The 20,305-nt window shown below is 37.6% G+C and overlaps 1 protein-coding gene across 1 annotated transcript; it reads right to left on the reverse strand.

Annotated features, from left to right (window-relative positions):
* Positions 1-3,366: 3,366 nt before the first annotated feature.
* LOC127630470 (neuropeptide Y receptor type 1-like) lies at positions 3,367-19,880 on the reverse strand. Its single transcript, XM_052108011.1, has 2 exons — positions 19,780-19,880; positions 3,367-7,015 (listed from the first exon to the last, which is right to left on the reverse strand). The coding sequence occupies exon 2, from the start codon at positions 6,798-6,800 to the stop codon at positions 5,646-5,648; it is 1,155 nt and encodes a 384-aa protein (XP_051963971.1). The 5' UTR covers positions 6,801-7,015; positions 19,780-19,880; the 3' UTR covers positions 3,367-5,645.
* Positions 19,881-20,305: the final 425 nt, after the last annotated feature.

The following is a 20,305-nucleotide window of genomic DNA, read 5'->3' on the forward strand; positions in this document are numbered from 1 at the left end:
TGGGGACGGAAAAAAATACGCACTGCATACACACTGCAAACGGAGTATGTGTGAAACGGGCGTTACACTTGTCTGAACATTCAACTACACTTCCAGCTTCGGCCACTGGGGGCAGTGATTCGAGTTTCAGTAAGCAAAGACCGATTTCAGGTGAAGAACTTTAGATCTACTATGGCCAAATTCACATTGAGCTCAATCTGCAACTTCATGTCAAAAAGATAGTCCCATCCCAATCTCACAATGTTGGTTGAGTCAATGTTGCTATGTCGGTCTAATCATGATGCTCAAACATGCAGAACAGACGTTTTGATGGTGCCACAAAGCCATAAGCCTAGTGTTTCCCACACTTTTCAAGGAAGTCATCATATGAATGGCTTCCTTATGTTTGTTTTTGCATATTATTATGGGAAATTGGTAATGGGAATTACACTTCACCTTAAAGTGTTAGTTCACCCAAAAATGAAAATTATCCCATAATTAACTCACACTCAAGTCATCCTAGATGTATATGACTTTCTTCTTTCAGCCAAACACAATCAGAGTTATATAAAAAAAAATATCCTGTCTCTTCCAAACTATATAAGGGGACTGAATGGTACCTTAGATTTTGAAGCCCAAAAAAGCGCTTCCATCCATCAAAAAAGTAATACATACAGCTACAGGGGGATAATAAAGGCCTTCAGAAGTGAAGCGATGCATTTTTGTTAGAAAAATATCCATATTTCTAACTTTATAAACTATAATCACTGGCTTACGGTAGCGGCAGTCCATGCGTTCACAAGAGAATCGAGTTCCGGCGTATGACGTAGGCGTAGCGTAAGCTCCGGTGAGAGGTGACGAAAACGAAGCGCACGTTGTTTACAGCAAAGGAAAATGCGAGTTGTTTTAACCATTCTGTAAATTTGTATTAGTCTTCAAATGGTGCGTTCATGTGTCTATCCAGTCATTCCAATCATCCATTCATCCACGCAAAGACTCTCAGCCTCTGTTGACATTACCTCGCACTACCTTCACGACCACCACCATGTCTCCCGTACTCTCCACCTACCAGATTCTTTTGTTTGTGCCGCTGCTGCAGCCTCCTCCATCTCCCGGAGTTCCTGGTTGGTGTACTCCGGTTCAGACAAATAGGTCTGGGCAAAAAACTCAATCTCCTCTTTTATATCGCAAATCCTCTGACATTTTTCTTTAAAAATCATCATTGTTGTCTTCTAATTCTTATATATATTATCTAATAATTTTGTTTTGCTCTATCCTTTGCGCTTCCACTTTCGTCACTTCTCACCAGAGCTTACGCTACGCCTACGTCATATGCCGGAACTCGACTCTCTCATGAATGATTATAGTTTATAAAGTTATAAATATGGATATTTTTCTTACAAAAACGAATCACTTCACTTCAGAAGGCCTTTAGCAACCCCCTGGAGCCATATGGATTACTTTTTAGATGGATGGATGGATGCACTTTTTGGGCTTCAAAATCTAAGGTACCATTCACTACCATTATAAAGCTTGGAAGAACCAGGATATTTTTTTAATTGAACTCAGATTGTGTTTGGCTGAAAGAAGAAAGTCATATACAACTAGGATGGCTTGAGGCTGAGTAAATTATGGGGTAATTTTTGGGTGAACTGACCCTTTAATAAACAAATGGTTTAGTCAATAAAAACTATATTAGAGCTTATTTTTTTTTACTAGTTCTTTGTCTTATTAATGATAAGAGAACTGTGGCTGTGGGTATATGTCTGTAATAGAACTTTGCAGTAAAAATAAAAAAAAAAAAAATAGATCAGTATTTTTGGCTCATTTGCCAGTAAAAACAACAAGTATTTAAATGATGAGCAAAATAACTAACCTGGTCTCATCATTTTGCACGTTGTACATATCTCATCAGTTTCCTGGTGAAATGAACACTAGAGGCACTACAACAACAATTACTTTTATTACCTTTCATACAAATCACAAGTAAAACGGCAGATTATCAGTTCATAAACATTTCGTTTTTACCCTATTCCTCACAAAATAATGTCTTATGATATCAAAACACTTTTACTATAGTGCATTACTGTACCAAGGCAATACAATTTTAACATTTGCTTTACATAACCAACTCCATTTATAAGCTTGTTCCAAATGTGATTAAATGGCATACTAGCTCAACTGATTGCAATGCAAAGGACCGGGGTATGAGTCCTGATAAGTATGCAAGCCAACACGTGAGTTGAACGTGTCATAGAAGCATCACAAAATGATGTGGTTGCTTCAGGAATTGCATTTTAAATGTCACATTTGTTTTTATGTCACTATATGTTTAAGTAAAAAATGTAGGGTAGGAAGCTAGGTTGATTTAAAACTTGATAGAACATTAACTTCAAAAATCTCTTCTGTTTGGGGGAACATTAAATAGAACTTCACATCGGAACTGCTGCGACATGTGTAATGATTGACAAAAATTTGCAAAAATGTCACTTCAGTTAAACATAAAACCCAATAAACAAAGGATTTTTCTGCTTCTTATGTAAATATATATGTTGTTTAAATAATGTTTAGATATTGTTACTGCAAAATGAGACAAAAATATTAAGAAAAATATCCAGTAATCTATGCAACATCACAGGCCCTATTTTAAGAGCGCTAGCAAGCGCAGCGGTATGTCATAAGTAATAAGTGCAAAGTCAATGGGCATGGCCATGATGTTGTTTTATTGTCGTGCAAGCAAGTCTAGGTGCAAATGGGTTTAGCGAAATCATGCACGCAACATGCTAATGGGCTGGGTCCACTGCAATTTACTTCGGAGGTTCTTCTCCGGTTATTGCACCATCTGCTTCCTATTCTATATAGTCCATTGCCTCAAGCACCAGCCATATATAAACAAAGACAGCACATTCATAGGAAGTTTGAAGTTTGTGGACCGTATGCAGTGAAATAGAAGATTAGAAATATGCTTAGAAAATGTTATTCAAATCAGGATTTCGATGTATGCTCCATTATATTATATGGAATGTAAGTATTATTGATAATTTTCATCTACTGACACACAAATCATGGCTAGTGTTCATAGTGATTGCATCAGCATGCACTTCACTTCTACAGGTCGATTTTGGTCAATTAAATACATTTTTTGAAACACTAAAAAATGAAACCAAAAATGTTTTTAAAATCAAATTACACTTCAAACGATACAAAAATATAATCAAAATAATGAAATGGTAAAAAAAAATAAAAATAATGTCATATTAAAAAAAAAAATATATATATATATATATATATATATATATATATATATATATATATATATATATATATATATATTAATTCATTTGATATATTTCTAACATTTTAACAAAATTATAACATTTAGTCTTATAAAATGGATATCATTTTATCCTCTCCAACTTCTTTCACCGGCCCCTTTTGCTGTGACTTAAAAATCACTTTATGACAACATGTGGAAAAATACCACTACAAATTAGATAAGAAATACAAATGTAAATGTAAAAATATTAATAATAATTTAAAAATAAACCATGGTCGTTTAACAAAAATGTCATACATTTTAGTTTCATTAGATGGCTACAGCTCTGATCGACAGGGACATAATTTGATGTTCCACTGTATTTTCAGAGTTTGGACATGAAATTTATTACCACCTGAAAATACTCCAAACTGCAAATGTAGGAACTGAATTAAGTCTTTGCCATTAAGACAAGATCATAGCAGCATGTTATGATTGGCAGTGATAACCCAATAGGCTATATTCTAAGAGACATTCCACAGTAGTGCTGCAATTAAAAAAATTAAAAAAATATAAGGACTTTTAATATGGTAACATTTACATGTACTAAATGTATAAGGATATATATAGCAGTGTACACTAAGCTTAGTGCTAATTTAGATTCGATCAAATTTGCTTGAATAATACAATACATCAGTGATCAGAATACTACTGTTGATCAGAACTTCAAAATAATTCAGGCAATTAACTATTCTATTTGTGACTAGACATCTGACATTTGAAGAGCGCAGGTTTGTTATACTAACTGGTGATATCATGATGCCTTTTTTTCTTTTCTTTTTTTTTTAAATGAACTACTTAGAACATGCACATTAATGTTCTAAACCACACTTCAGTAAAAATATGCAAATGAGGCATTAAATCTATAATTTACTTGGATAGCTTTGCCATGTATAGCCATTCAGGCAAAATTAAAAAAAAACACAGTGTATACTCTGATATCAGTTAAATTTTATTTCTGTGTAAAATCTACATATCAGACGTAGTAGGCGTTCTAATCACAATCAGTGACAGAGTGCTGTGCTTATACAGTTCTAGTCCTGCTAATTATTTTAAATGTACACATTATACACAATGCTACCTCTCCACTTTCCTGTAATAGTGAAAATAACAAAAAAAGTCAATTTCTGTTTCTGTGTCATTAAAGAACAAGACCTCTACTAAGTATTCAACATCTAGTTATTAATAATCTACTTATTCAGGATGAGCTTGCACATCAAATTTGCCAATTAACTGTAGAATATTTAAACCGCTGCTTACCTCTCAATACATTTTGTTGTCCCATAGGGGGGTAAATTAGAGCTTGAGTCAAGGATCATCCTTGAGCCCCTCCTTTGTGTACATCAAGCCACATTCCTTTACCTTTACTACTCAATGTTTATTTGGGCAGGTGAACTTGTGAATTGAAATTGGGATTCTGTGCATCATTTGATATCATATTGAGAATTTGAGCTTGAATTTGAGCATTACATTAGAGCTCATTTTAGCAGTTGTTAAAAACAACGTGAAATCAAAGTGGATCCTATTTACAGTTCACATTCACATTCCTGGTTTTAATTATGCACGATTAATTTATGACTTTGGAATTTTCATCAAAGTGTAATCACCGCCTCGGAAATTATCTTCCTTTTCAGCTGAAGACACATAGGCAGAAAGCCAAAAAGCTATGTAGCCATTGTTTTCGGCTAGTTTTGTAGTTAATGCAGCCTACCTAAAATCTTGCCAAAAGTTAATGAAGTAATTTAATGCAGGTTTAATTGGGATATATCAAGATGCTCTCTAGGGTGAACTTTCAGCCTCCATGTCTCGTTCAGAAGCCTCCTCAAAAGTTTGGTGCAAATGGTGTTTCAGGTGAGAAGTAGTCTTCCAAAATGAACTGCAAACTTGCATTCAGGACCAGCTGCAATTTGATATGGTACGGCCACTTTTCATGATCAAATAAAAAAAAAATTCTCATTGAATATCCTATTCTATCACATATACTGCATATGTCACATTGCGGAAATAAAATGGTTGAATGGGTGTTCCGTGTTGACTTAAAAAAATGTAAATATATTAAAAGGCTAACAGATATTTGGTTCTCCTCTGGAGAGCCAAGCTACAATATACCTTAACTTAATATTTTTCTGAACTACGTTTAAAGATATGTCAACATCTTTTAGTAATAAGGACCTGGAGAACACATTACACATTTACATTTCTTAGGATACTGAACCCTAAATTCAGCCACTAAAGATTTTTGAAGTCTTGTACTCATTGCACAGATTGGCTACCAATGTTCTCAAGCCAACTTTGAATGCTTTATTGAAGCATAGCAAGGTATATTGCCTTGTAGAACATTTTACACACTTTAAACTATCTCTCTCTGTTCTAAACTGTTTTTCTTGTGTGGCTTATAGGCGTTGACTGAGCCATTGCTAAGGATGGACCCCTTTGTAACACCCGTACTGACGGTAGACAATGGGAAACTCTCGTAACTCTCGGGTGGCCCCCAGCAGCGGCATCTGTACATCAGCGATTTCAACTCCTTCTGGAAGTTATTGTTCAGGAATCCATATATCACTGGGTTGACGCAAGTTGACGCCATAGCAGTGAGGTGGCAAGCTGAGAAAATGGTGTCATGCTGGCACACTGGAATTGCCTCATGGTTCCAATCAAACACTGTGTTAAAAACATTTAGCGGCAACCAGCACAGGGCAAACGCGGCTACAATTGAGGCAAGCATGGCGTTGACTCGCTTTGAGCCTTTGGCCTTCTTCTGGCACCCACCTTGTGCTCTTTCAACCATATCTTTCCGTCGACTGAGGCGTAGAAATATGCGGAAATAGCAGAGTAGAATTAGCGCTAATGGTAAGCAGTACTGGAAAAGCAGTAATGATGTGGTGTAAGCTAGCCGATTTCCCTCAGATGGCCACTGCTCTATACAGATAAAATGATCGCTAAAGGGGTTAAATGGAATACTGAGGTTGTGAAATGGTGAGTTTGTGAGGATGTTAAAGGAGAGAAATGGAAGAGAAATTAAACAAGCTACAATCCAGATAACTGCTACAGCCAGGTACGAGTGTCTGACGACTGGTTTCCATCCTGTTGGGTGGATAATGAGCTGGTGTCTCTCCAAAGCGATGAGGACCATGGAGAAAATCGAAACAGTCACAGACATACACTGGACGAACGGCGTCACTTTGCACAGAGCTTCACCCAGAATCCATCGATCCATAAGTGTGTAGATAATGGTAACTGGTAAACATACCAAGCAAACAAGGATATCGGAGCATGAGAGGTTAACGATGAAGATGTTGGTCACATTACGCATCTCTTTTTGTCGTGTAATGACTAAGACCAGGCAAGTATTGCCCACCAAGCCCACCGCTAGCATGGCGCTGTATGCTACGATGAGGAAAGTGGTGCTACTGAGGGAGGTTGGGCAGTCACCTGTTTCCCAGAGTGCATCTCCTAATAAGGAAGCCCGGGAGATGTTGCTCAGATGAGACCTCTCCATGGCCATTAGTTGGTTCAAAGCAAATGGGTTGTTTTGCTGCAGTTCCTCTTTGCTGCTTTAAGAAAGTCTGGCTAGTTCTGACAGTCTCCAGGGAGGTGAAGAAATGAAGCAGAATTGTCCAATATAATATAGTTCCCCCCCAAGACCAATATTTCCTCTTCAGTTCCCAAGTTGACTCATCCTGTTTTCTCTCATAGCGTAGAACTGTTGATCTGTGAAACCTGCGGACAGAAAATAAAATAATGGTTCTCAAGATCAGAAGCAAAAAAACAAAATTAGTACAATATTAAATCCCATATCTACATGAAATCAACTAAAAAATAGAAAGCACACTGTCAGAAGATTAATGCCCATTAAATCTTTTGTGCCAAGTAGATTTTATATGCAACTTTCATTTGATAATGACGTTTATTGTAGGTAAACATCAACAATTCACATTTCTAAATTAGGTCCAATATTAATAATCATAAAAAAATAAAAATAAATAAATGAATTAAGGAGACAAAAATATATTTTTCCTAAAGAGTAAAAGGAAATAGATTTTAAAAAAAGGCACTAAGACAATTTTCTTTTGCACCTTGTGAGTTTTTTCCCCATACAAACTCAAATGCCATTTTGCTTGGTTTATTTAAAATACACATATAAATGCTATATATTGTAAATGTATAGTGTCAACCTAAATGAAAACTCAGACCCCTTCATTTCTTTCACATTTTGTAATGTCGCAGCCTTATGCTAAAATGCTTAAAAAATGTATATCACATCAATCTACACTCCATTCCCCATAATGGCAAAGCAAAAAAACTGATTTTTGATAACTTTGCAAATTTATTAAAAAGAAAAAACTGAAATATCACATTGACATAAGTATTCAAACCCTTTGCTATGACACTTCAAATGTAGCTCAAATGCATCCCATTTGTATGGATCATCTTTGAGATGTTTCTACAACTTGATTGGAGTCCACCTGTGGAAAATTCAGTTGATTGGACATGATTTGGAAAGGCACACACAGTCTATATAAGGTCCCACAGTTAACAGTGCATGTCAGAGCACAAACCAACCCATGAAGTCCAAGAAATTGTCTGTAGACCTCCGAGACAGGATTGTATCGAGGCACAGATCAGGGGAAGGATACAGAAAAATGTCTGCAGCCTTGAAGGTCCCAGTGAGCACAGAGGCCTCCATCATCTGTAAATGGAAGAAGTTTGGAACCACCAGGACTCTTCCTAGAGCTGGACACTGGCCAAACTGAGCAATCGGGGGAGAAGGGCCTTAGTCAGGGGGGTGACTAAGAACCCGAGAGTCACTCTGACAGAGCTCCAGTGTTTCTCTGCGGAGAGAGGAGAACCTTCCAGAAGAAAAACCATCTCTGCAACACTCCACCAATCAGGCCTGTATGGTAGAGTGGCCAGACAGAAGCCACTCCTCAGTAAAAGGCACATGACAGCCCACCTGGAGTTTGCCAAAAGGCACCTGAAGGACTCTCAGATCATGAGAAACAAAATTCTCTGGTCTGATGAAACAAAGATTGAACTCTTTGGCCTGAATGACAAGTGTCATGTCTGGAGGAAACCAGGCACTGGTAAGATAAGGAAAGATAAATGCAGCAATGTACAGAGACATCCTTGATGAAAACCTGCTCCAGAGCGCTCTGGAGCTCAGACTGGGGTGAAGGTTCTTCTTCCAACAGGACAATGACCCTAAGCACACAGCCAAGATATCAATGGAGTGGCTACGGGACAACTCTGTGAATGTCCCTGAGTGGCCCAGCCAGAGCCCAGACTTGAACCCGATTGAACATCTCTGGAGAGATCTGAAAATGGCTGTGCACTGACGCTCCCCATCCAACATGATGGAGCTTGAGAGGTCCAGCAAAGAAGAATGGGAGAAACTACCCAAAAATAGGTGTGCCAAGCTTGTAGCATCATACACAAAAAGACTTGAGACTGTAATTGGTGCCAAAGGTGCTTCAACAAAGTATTGAGCAATGGCTGTGAATACATATGTACATGTGATTTTGTTTTTTCATTTTTTTTTTTTTTATACATTTGCAAATATTTCAAACAAACTTCTTTCATGTTGTCATTATGGGGTATTGTTTTATTGAAAATTTTGAGGAAAATAATGAATTTAATCCATTTTGGAATAAGGCTGTAACATAACTGTAAAGGGATCAATGGAAAGGAGGAGGCGAGAACCGGATTGACAATATAAATAATAGTTTTAATGATAAACTTAAAAGAAAAAAACACACACATATGACGGACATGTCCGTAAACTATCTCTCTCTCGTCGCACCACCGTCTGTCATCAGCCTTTATCCCTCTCAGAGGCTTAATTAGCCTGATAAGGGACCGGGTGTGTATAATCACATATATATATATATATATATATATATATAGGAGGGTACTGGTGCACTTCACAAAATGGCATCATAAGGAAGGAAGTTGTGGCAAAATGCTTAAGGACAACAAAGTCAAGAATGACCATCACAAAGCCCTCAATCCGATAGAAAATCTTGTGAGTTTTTTCCCCATACAAACTCAAATGTATATCCTATATATATATAATTTATTTGTTCATGTCTTATCACACCTAGAGTTGGGGCTGTTAATAGTGCCCCCTTAAAAAATTAAATGCATACTGTTTTAAATCAGTAAAAAACATAGCATTCTTAAAGTGACCTGAGACTAAAGCAAACCAGATCTCTTTTCATACCACAAACCAAAGTTAAGTGGGGAAAAAACATTCCCTTATTTGAGCAATCGGACAATAACAGACTAAGGCACATTGTTCACTTCTTTGATTTTCTCTTACATTTCTCTTCTCTTTTTTACTTGAGTTCATTCATTATTTGTACCAATTCTCTCAATCTTCCTTTCTGTTTTCAGCACATGCAGCATTACATGATACACATTAACCATCACAAAAAAAAGAAACCATCACATCATCATTTAAATTAGATGCAATTACATTCTCTGGTAATTACTGTTATTGGATAATCTACTAAACACCCATAAATAAATAAATAAATAAAAATGGGCAAGACAATCACACAGACAACAAGTGTCTCATAAATTTTAATTTCTATGTTGATTGCTATAAATAGTTTTTTTCAGCTTTGCTCGTGAATTTTAACGAAGCAACAGTGAACTGAAGCCAGATGAGGATTTATGGGAAGAACAAATCCACACTCCAAGCCATCCAAGAACACTATAATAACTCACAGCTCAACAGCTGTACTAATGAGAAATACCATGCACACATATATACTTGAATGAATCCTATATGCTTTGCAGCAATTCTTAACTCATTGCCTGCAAGTCTTCTTTAAAAATGATGTAACTTTATACTAAAAGACTACATGGCTGCCATTAACTCTGGAGTGTCATGGGCTTTTGGAAGCATTAATAATAAGACAAAAGCTACAGTTCCACTGGGAAATGCTACTTTAAGGTTGGCTCAGTGTTAAATGGCAACATGTTGTGGCATGAAACTAAAAGAGCATGTATTTCTGTCAAATTTAATTTTGCCATTCCACTATCAAGTTAAGAAAGACCATCATATGAGAGCTAATATATTGTCACCTCCATATGACAGCCAATTTAGGCAGTTTATAGGTTGCAATCACTACATTTGAATAATTGCTACTTCTCTGGAAGCAGTTAATACCACAAGCTTAATACCAATATATGCCATAGACCTTTTTCCTATTAAAACAGTAAATGGTAGGTTTTAAAGGCACTAAACCGTTATCAATATTTTACACTGTGCTGTTTGTTGTCGCTTTAGCATCTGCATTGGTTAAATAACTACTTACTATATAAACTCACTGGCATAATAAAGTACACAGAGGTAGACACCCAAACCTGGAAAACTCATCCTTCTCAGTGAAAACCACAGCAGAGAACTTGATAATTAAAGTAGCACTTGCTCACCATCTATCTCTATTCATCTGTCTCACTATTCTCCTCCATATACTGAATGGTTCATGATGTGTGCTTTATGGTTGTGCAGTAATAGCCACTGAGCCTACATCTAAGCACACTGGCAGGTCATGAATAAACCTGTATATGTTTGAGAAGGTTTAACGTTGGATGAGGATCTAATTATGAACAAAATCCTGCTGCTTCAAACCCATCTGATTAACTCAAGCCGAGGTAATGCTTCATTAAAGCTGGCTCTAATGAGAAAAGGAATATAAATCCTTTGAGTATGAGCCATTGCCTTTCTCTGATTTGGCTGAGAAAATGGTGAGCGAATCATTGTAATCAAAAAGTTGTGTAGTATCTCTTATGCACTGAGAACATTAAAAATAACAAATGACTACAAAAGTAATGACTGTTTTCAAACAGGTATACAGTCAGCCTGGTCTCATGGCAACATTTTTCCAAAACAAAATGATGTGCCATATTACACATTAGGCTGCAGTTTCACAAAAGCGAATGAAATGGTGTAGTAATTAGACAAGGTTTTTAAGGTGCATGTTACTGTAGATGGAGGTTTTAATGAGTAAATCTTAACTCCCTAACCTAAAACTTTAACCTATGCCAAACCAAAAGTGATCTTGAATCAAATGCGAGGTAGACACAAAACAGACATCCTAACCCTTAACCAATGCCTAAACCTAAGTGACGGTGTCCAAAAAACAAAATGAGAAATGAAAAGCACATTGTCTGAAGCAACCACGTAATCTCGTATCACTTCTATGACATGCATCACACGTGTCAGCTTGACTGGTCTTGAACAGTGGACTTCTGAGTCCAAAGTCCAACACTCTTTGAGATAAGCTCACAACATGGAGTGGTGGTGGCGTTGTCGACTAAAGCACATAACTGTTAATCAGAAGGTCGCTGGTTCGATCCCCACAGCCACCACCATTGTGTCCTTGAGCAAGGCACTTAACTCCAGGTTGCTCGGGGGGGATTGTCCCTGTAATAAGTGCACTGTAAGTCGCTTTGGATAAAAGCGTCTGCCAAATGCATAAATGTTTAATGTAAATAAGTTTCCAGCAGAAGCTAATAACATTGGAATAATTGTGTAAATGTAATTGAGAATAAATCTCCCCTTTCACATTCTTATTGTGTTTTTGGCGATTCGAATTATTCGTGAAGATTTCCACCTTCTGGGCAGGGAGTATAATTTATATTTAAAAAGTAAATTACTATTGATCTATTTCTCACTCATTGTAACATGTTCTATTGTGTGTGTGTTTTTGGACTCTTATTTTGAAAGTTTAGTTCCAGTTTCCTGTGTGTCATGTGATTTCCCTGTTTGTCATGTGACCCTTATGGTTCATGTAATTTGTTCTCATTGGCTAATAGTCATTGTCTTGTCATCATTTTCATTATCCTGTTGATACGCACCCTCTTTTTGAGCACACACCATGAAAGTGACATATCTGAACTTAAATGGCTGTATTTACTGGACCCTTTGGAGTATGTACACAGTTGTAGTATCTTTTGAAAGAGGACACTTTGGGCTTTATTTCCCAAGTATTCAGAATTAATATATGTTGTTATTTTTTAAAGTTAGAGAATCTGAAGTTTATAGTAATTGACATATTTTGTGCTGAACATGTTTTTATAATCTAAAACACAATAATAAAAGTACCAAGACAACCCAGAAATACAATGTTCACAAAGCCACAAGTCTAAAGAAGTTACGTTTCAAATTTGAAGATGGTCTAACAAAAAATTAGATTCCTGCAAGCTTTTGTCTCTGTTAAATCGCTGGAAGCCTACAGAGTCTATTTAAGGCTCCACCTTTCACTTTTATGGACAAAAAGTAATATTGGATGTTTTTCAATGAACGCTTGTCAAGGACAATTGACCCAAGAGTGGCAAACTGGATTCATCTGGTGATCGTGTTTTCATAACAAAGGTATGAAGTATTGTTTTATTATTGCATGTTTTCCTTTGTACTCCTGGCACAAATAACTAAATTGCTGTTTCTGGAACATTGCTATTGTGAAACAGAGATCGGATAGCAATGTTGAACCCTTAGACCTTTGAAAAGATGGGTTCTGGCCAACCCACTGTAGGTTGACCTGCTTCAGATTGTGATAATCCAGCAGGTTAGCCACCGGCAGTTGTTGGGCAGCAAGCTGAGCCTCCCCCGACAAAAGCGGCAGCAGGCGGACCACCCACTGCGTCTGGGGCCAGACCGACCCCGCAGTAGCCCGCTCGAATGGTTCAAAAGCTTCTGGATCGTCATAGGGACCTATCTTGTCCAGGGTGATCTGAGGCGGGGGTCCCGGGCCAGGGTCACTGCTGGAGTACCACGCGGCAACAAGCTCTGGAACACCCACCGGTCCTCCACCTGGGCTTGTAGGAGTGCCTCGAAACGTTGCTCCTGTTCCGCTAAAAGCTCCAGGAGTGCCTGGTGTTGAATCTGGTGGATGCCATCTAAGGTCTTGATGATGTCCACCAACGGCGAGGACCCCATGACGACGTATCTCCCTCAATCCCGGGTTTCGGCACCAGTGTAATGAGGTTCAGTAATGAGGAAGCGGAAGATGGTTGGAAGACATTCCAATTCAGGAATGTCACTTTTTTTCAGCACAATCAACACGTTTGCTCACAGCATAACGGTAAAGCTTCCAAACAAAATTCAAAACAGTTGTGACACTGTAGCAGTCAAAACACAAGCAGCATCTCAGCTGGGCTCTCTCTCTTGACTGCCGCCATCTCCTCTCCTTAAAAGCCCCAATCCCTCCTCACTTAAACATAAGATAGGTGTTAAGAACAGGTAGCCATCATTCACTACTCATCTCACCCCTTCACTCTCCACAGCATGGCGCTTGGCTACGTCCATAGGCGGAAATCGCGGGGGGGTCGGGGGGTCAGGACCTAAGGGTTGTCCCCCCCTAAAATATCATTAAAATATATGTATTGTAAATAATATAATGATATATTCTTAAAATAATTGTTTAGGAAATAAAATAATACAAATGCATACAGGGCAACAACAAAACATCCCTTGGTGTCCCCTTTAAAAATTGCTCTTGAGAATTGTTATGGTTATTGCCCCCCCCCAACATTTTGATGAAATTTTCACCCTGGCTACGTCCCCTCCTCCACAATTTACTTAGCCATGTGCTCATCAGCGCTGCAGGGTTTCTCCGCAGGGTTGGCGGGCTCATTATCATTATTAGTTTCACCTGTTCCTTATTTTCTCCTCTCCCATACTAAGCATTTGTGTTTGCTGTCTTGTGCCAGATTGTATTGTGTGTTCTCCATGCAGTCAGCCTCTGTCAGTTGGTCTACATTTTCATTGTGTTTTGTTTGTTCAGTGTTTCTCCCAGATAATTCTCCCAGTACTCACCGGTTACTGCTCATTTACCTTCTCATCTGCTGCTGTTACTTACCTGCTCTGGATCACTGCTCAAAGCATTCATCACCCACCTTCATCTGTGTTCATCACCGGTATTTGGATTTCCCCTCAGCCCCAGTCTGCATTCTCTGCTGTTCTGCTCCATTCTTTAGACTGTTTTTTTGTTTTTTAACTTTCTGGTCTATATGCCGTTGTGGTTCCATAAACTGTTGAAACACTCATCCTGTTAATTGAACTGGTCCTCCTTTTACCGGTCTTGACAAAGGAAAATTGCTGGGTTGTTTCTGGGTTGTTACTGGCATGTGCTGTTCACACATAAAATCAATATAGAAATTTTGTTACAATTTCTCATTAAAGGAAATTGCTAGAGCAAAATTGACCAGTATTTTCACAAAGGCTGTGTTCACACACAACCTCTAACCTGAAAAAAGCAGTAAACTTTCTGGAAAAGGATGTATGTTTGAAAGGGGCTGTTTGCTACAGAGTTGTTGTTTTTTGTTTTGTTTTGTTTTTTACAAAACTGCATTTCACATAAGCAATGCTTGTCAGGCATACAACGGCACAGAATATATTACACATACTAACTATTCCAGACACAGATGGAGCTCTCTCCTGAAGCATTTGTGACTGGCAATGTCAGCATTTCATCTGAGGGTACAAACAGAAATCTGACAAAAGCATACCTTTATATCTAATGGGGTACAGGGGCATGCTGCCCAGGTTAGACAAACAAACCAATACATTCTGTTGACTTTGAGAGAAGCATTTATTTCTAGGGTATGTGTAGCATTCATGGAACTATTGGCTAAAGCATTTCTTAAAGTCAGTTACTTGTCAGAGTTAAGAGTAAGAGTTAGTGTGCTAAAAAAGCAAGACACATTGCAACAAATAAAGAAGAAAGCAGGTGTCTCGAGACACATTTTTAACAGTTTAAGTTCTTTTTAACTTGACATGGTGTCTAAAAATGCAGCGCACCAGTGAGAGATTCTAAAACACAGTGCAGTGTGACGCAGTTGTCAAAAAATATCCATCTAGTGAATGTTTGCATGCTAAATGACTGAAAAACAGCGCAAGCGGATGCAAAAGCCCATGAATGCATAAATGCACAAAAATACAGCCTTTTGTTTAAGCTCATTCTCAATCAAGAATGCAACCAACAGTAATGAAGTTATTGTTCCCTGGCGCTTCAGCCCCGCCTAGCCCCTATGTTCATCTGGCCCTGCATCTGGGATGGCATGAGAGTAAGAACATTTTGAGAATTTTACCCACCAACATTTATAAGATCAAAAAATTGTCTTTAGTGCTTGTCTTTGTGCATGAAATTAAGAGAATTAATTACAGGAGAAAACATCCCAGGACTTTGATTCAACCCAAGAGAGTGAATGAATTTAAATTTAATATGTACTGCATTCAAATAAACAAACAAATGACATTTAACACCAGACACCAGATGCAATTATTTTTAAATAAAGCCTGAGAGACTGCATAATCGCCAAAACAATAATGGCTGCAAATGCCAATAAATAATTAATTAGGCCATTGTGCATTTAAATGTACTGTGTTTATTATTGTAAACTGAAGTGTCATTTTTTTCAATGTTACTTTCGAATACTAAGCAAGCCTTTTGTAAGTTGATTTCTCCAAAAAGTATAAACACTTTCTGTGGAGCTATCAAAAGAATTATATTCTATATTCTGTATTATCTTCTCAACCAGCCCGACACAGCGACACTGGCGCAAATAACAGGGTGTGTTTTGGGCAGAACTTTCAAAACAGATCTTTTTGAAAAAAAAAAACATAACTTAACAATACTGTATAAGTAGATGTTTATTATAATTATATATTTTTTTTGGTTTGGTGAAACAGAACTGAGAGAGAGATTCAGTATATAAGATGACCCCATCAACCACTTTAACTGATTAAGTAGAAAAACATCCATCTAAACCAAATAACTAGTTTCAGACTAATTAACAGAGGTAACACATGGCTGATAAGTGGTAATAAAGCTCATTATTGCCAACTCAGCCACTCCATCTCTATACTCAAAAGAAATCCTCTCTATGGACACTTACAGTTTTCAGTTAGGAGACTTCTCCAATTGGTGATTTGCAAAAAGAAGATATTCTCTGTTCAATATCAGAGACAAAGATTATATAATGGCAAGAGCTTGTTCTCTGTAGAGGCAAGGGAGGCAGTGTCTCATCAGCATGAACAGAATTTTCATTTTGAGGATAACAATTCTTTTAATTTAGACATTCCATAAATGTTCCATATGTCTTTTATTGTGTAAAGATCAAATTAATCTGGAACATTAATTAATATTTTCAGATGTCCACTACACATCACTGACTCATTAGATACAGTATATGAGTTTCAGCTGTTCTGAAAGGCCCAGACATTCTGTTGCATCTACTGCAGGCTTCTCTAATTTGGTGATGCCTCTTTAATATCACTTGGGGTATTGCTGGCACAGTATCTGACGGTAGACCAGAAGTACAGGTATGAATTTTTAAGAGGCTCTGCATGAGATCATTTATTTGAAAGCAAAATGAAGCAATGCTTGAGCTCAAAGCTCAAAGTAAGCTGTGCCTTTCTTTTTGAAACATGATAGCTCCTGATGTGTTTTTGTGGGAGAGAGAGAGAGAGAGAGAGAGAGAGAGAGAGAGAGAGAGAGAGAGAGAGAGAGAGAGCACTCACAAGGGGACATCAGCAATTATTTTTTAGCATAACACGCCACAACTTGCAGATTTTGCCATTACTCTCTTTGCCACTATTGTGGTTCACAAACCTGTACATTAGCATGCATAACACAGAAAGTGCCTATATTTATATCTAAACTCGCCACAGGCAAGCACACGCCGTCACAGCGGGGGTTTCAAGATGAGCTTTTGCTTTGATAGTTCCCTCAATGCAGTGAAATTAAAAACATCCCATACACACGCACGTTGTATTGGAGTTAATGAACAGTGACGTGGAATGGTGTGGAGTGTGTGCAGAAGTGCATTAGCGGTTTTATAGTCTAAATGGGGATTTCAAATACAGCTGAGGATTTAGACCCATTACAGGTTTAGTTCAAGCTTAAATCCTTGCCAATAAGACATGATAAAGTTAGTTTAGGGATTTTCATAAATGTGACACTTAAGGTTTTTGGTACATTTTTACTTTGACAGACACTAGCTATTACCAAATCTCTTGTGCACTTACATGATCACACAGGATTTTGGCAGGTTGTTTCCGAGAGTTCTGGTACCCTAGGATCAGCCATATTATGTAGGCTCAAGGGAAAGCGGCATCTCCTATCAGACATTTTTGCAATGGATTCAGCATGTTTACCTTTCCCTGTGGCCCGATCAGAAGCACTCTGCATCCGCAGCATGGTGCATCTAGGTTTGAATGCCGCATTGAAACAGTTTGCATAATCAGTGACCAGTACGTTTTGGAGGTTGTAGTTTTCCCTCTACCATTACATTTTCACTTCACTGATGGTTAGGTTTAGGTTTGGGGTTTGAATTGGGGTTAGAGTTTATAAAACATGTATTATTCTTCACTGTATTCCAGCCTGCACAGCTGAAAAAATTCACTTCACAACTCGCCTTTGGCTCGCACGTATCCCTTTGGCTACTGGGAGCGGTGTCTCACATTTCGGAAAGCACAGACCGATTTCAGCTAAAGAAAAGTCAACCTACTGTTTCTGATTTCACTGTGAGATCAGTCTGTGTGCATATAGCCAACAGCAGGAGGAAAATCCTGAGTTTATTGGGGGGTTTTTTGGTATACTTTTTCTTCCAAGAGAACTTTGTCTGAAAACTTCCTCTAGTTCTTCATAGAGTTATCCTTTCTCTTCCAAATCTTAGTTCTCACCATTGTAAGAGAGCGACAGCTTTAGATGAGCTTCAGAGGAGCAACCATCAACTGAATGTGTGAAAATGAAAGCTGGGCTATGGGTGCACCTACACTCTATCCACCTCCATCTCACTCTCAGATCTTTTTTACAGAGAAAAATCATAGCAGGGATTCATTTTCTTCATGCTTTCACATGCAATAACACTGCTAATACAGCCCTCCAAGTGCAAACATCCAACAAATATGCTGTCAATCTTCAATTAAATGTATTAAATATGCCAGTCATTAACTCAAATTTAATTGTGCCACTTGTCAAGTCAGACAAACATTTAGCAAGAAAAACCTAAAGTAATAGGGTACATACCCTGTACCTCAGAGGCAATACCCAAATAATATTGCAAAAATACACTGTAGGTTCAGTCTTAAGATAATGGCAGAATATATATATATATATATATATAGCCCATTTTACTCCCTTTGGTCTGGCACCATGATTCTTGAACACTTTTATTTATTTATTGCTTTGCTTGTTTATAATACCACACCTCTTTATGTAGCATGTAACTTTAGTCTGTGAGTCTTTTGTTGGTGATAATGAGTAAAGCTGAGGTTGAAATAATGTTTCTAATAAAAAAGACATTTAAAAAAAAAAAACAGCACTTTTCTCCAGCAAGTGTGAAGACATGTGAATCAAAGCTTTTTGATGCTTCAGTTTGATATCTCCCTTTGAAACTCTTACTATGAAAAGAAGAGTTGAGATAATTATCATAATGATGTACATCTTACATGCATAACATTCAAATGGTGAAATTGACCAAGAACAGTCTTTGGGTGTGTTTTTTTTTTTTTTTTTTTAAAGCAGTGTACTTGTGTTAAGAGGTTGGCTTTTAAAGAGCCATTAGCTTAACATGAGAATATATTTAAATATTCTCAAAGTAATAAAACACATGAATATGCATAGAAGCGTGACAGTTATTCTCTAGTAGCAGATACTGGTGAAGTCCGCAGACATTCAACTTCTTGCTGTCTTGAGTGAGAATGAGAGGATGAGAAGACATAATGGATCATTCACATACATAGCTTGAATATTGACACAAATATGCATATCTGAACTATGATCAATTACACAGAATTACATTTATCATGGCTAGGATGCTGTTCGAATATTCAGACAAATGATGTAATGTACCAGTATAAAAAAGCACCGTGGATGCATCTTCATCCAGATTGGATGTGAATGTGAAGAGTCTTTCAACTCTCTCTCTCTCTCTCTCTCTCTCTCTCTCTCTCTCTCTCTCTCTCTCTCTCTCTCTCTCTCTGTCACGTGTCATTAAACAGAATATAATTTAACAGAATAGAATAAATCAATAAAACAGAAAAACAATACTCCAATAGAACAAAATACATGAATAGAATGGAATAGAACAATAGAATAAAACAGAACAGACCAACAGACAGAATAGAAGAGAATAGAACAAGCATGCAAGGAGAATAGAATAGAATAGAATAGAATAGAATAGAAACAGTGGTCATCACCAAAACCCCACTGAGAGTAAACTGCACGTGCACACTACTCTCCATCCGATTTTAATTGAAGACCATCGGCGCCTCCAACATAACGTACGACCAAAAAAGTATTTAACATCGTTCAGACACTTTTTTCAGGCTCTCTGCATCCATCAATACAGGCAGCACAATACAAATCAATGAGGGGTTTTCCCTCATGAAATAAAAATACTCCATAAGTTCATTTCAATATTACGGCATCTCCTAAACTCAAAGCACGTCGGTCTCTCTGTCTTACCGTGTATTGCGTGCGCAAGTCCTCTCCTCGTTGTTATAGCTTGCTTCGCAGGTCTAGAAGTACTATTCACTCCAGTGCAGAGAGTAACTGGTGGTTTGAAGAGGTGAGGTTTATCAACCAAACCTGAGGTGCAAGAAGGAGGTGCCACAGATATCGAACGCGCGACGAGACTCGCGCACAAACAAGGTCTATAACACGGCGGCGCATGAGGAATATCCTTCTCGTGCTTTGAGCTTCATTTTACTTCATTATTGTTTGGGGTCCCAGAGACCACGCTGAACGTCGACAAATATGAGCTACTAGATTTAAAATGTAACATTTTATTTTCTCTGTACAATTTTAAATATTCAAACTAAATTATCTAATGAAAACGAAATAAACAGGCGTTGCTCTTTGTTTTACATGAATAAAAATGACAACTTTTTATGCAATACTGCCTATAGTGCGAATTTTAACGTTATAAATGCTTAATAAATACACTTACAGTATTCATATGCTACTTATAACTAATCAAACCCATAAAATA

The sequence above is a fragment of the Xyrauchen texanus genome, chromosome 37, assembly GCF_025860055.1.
Source record: "Xyrauchen texanus isolate HMW12.3.18 chromosome 37, RBS_HiC_50CHRs, whole genome shotgun sequence".
In the NCBI taxonomy this organism is placed as follows: domain Eukaryota; kingdom Metazoa; phylum Chordata; class Actinopteri; order Cypriniformes; family Catostomidae; genus Xyrauchen; species Xyrauchen texanus.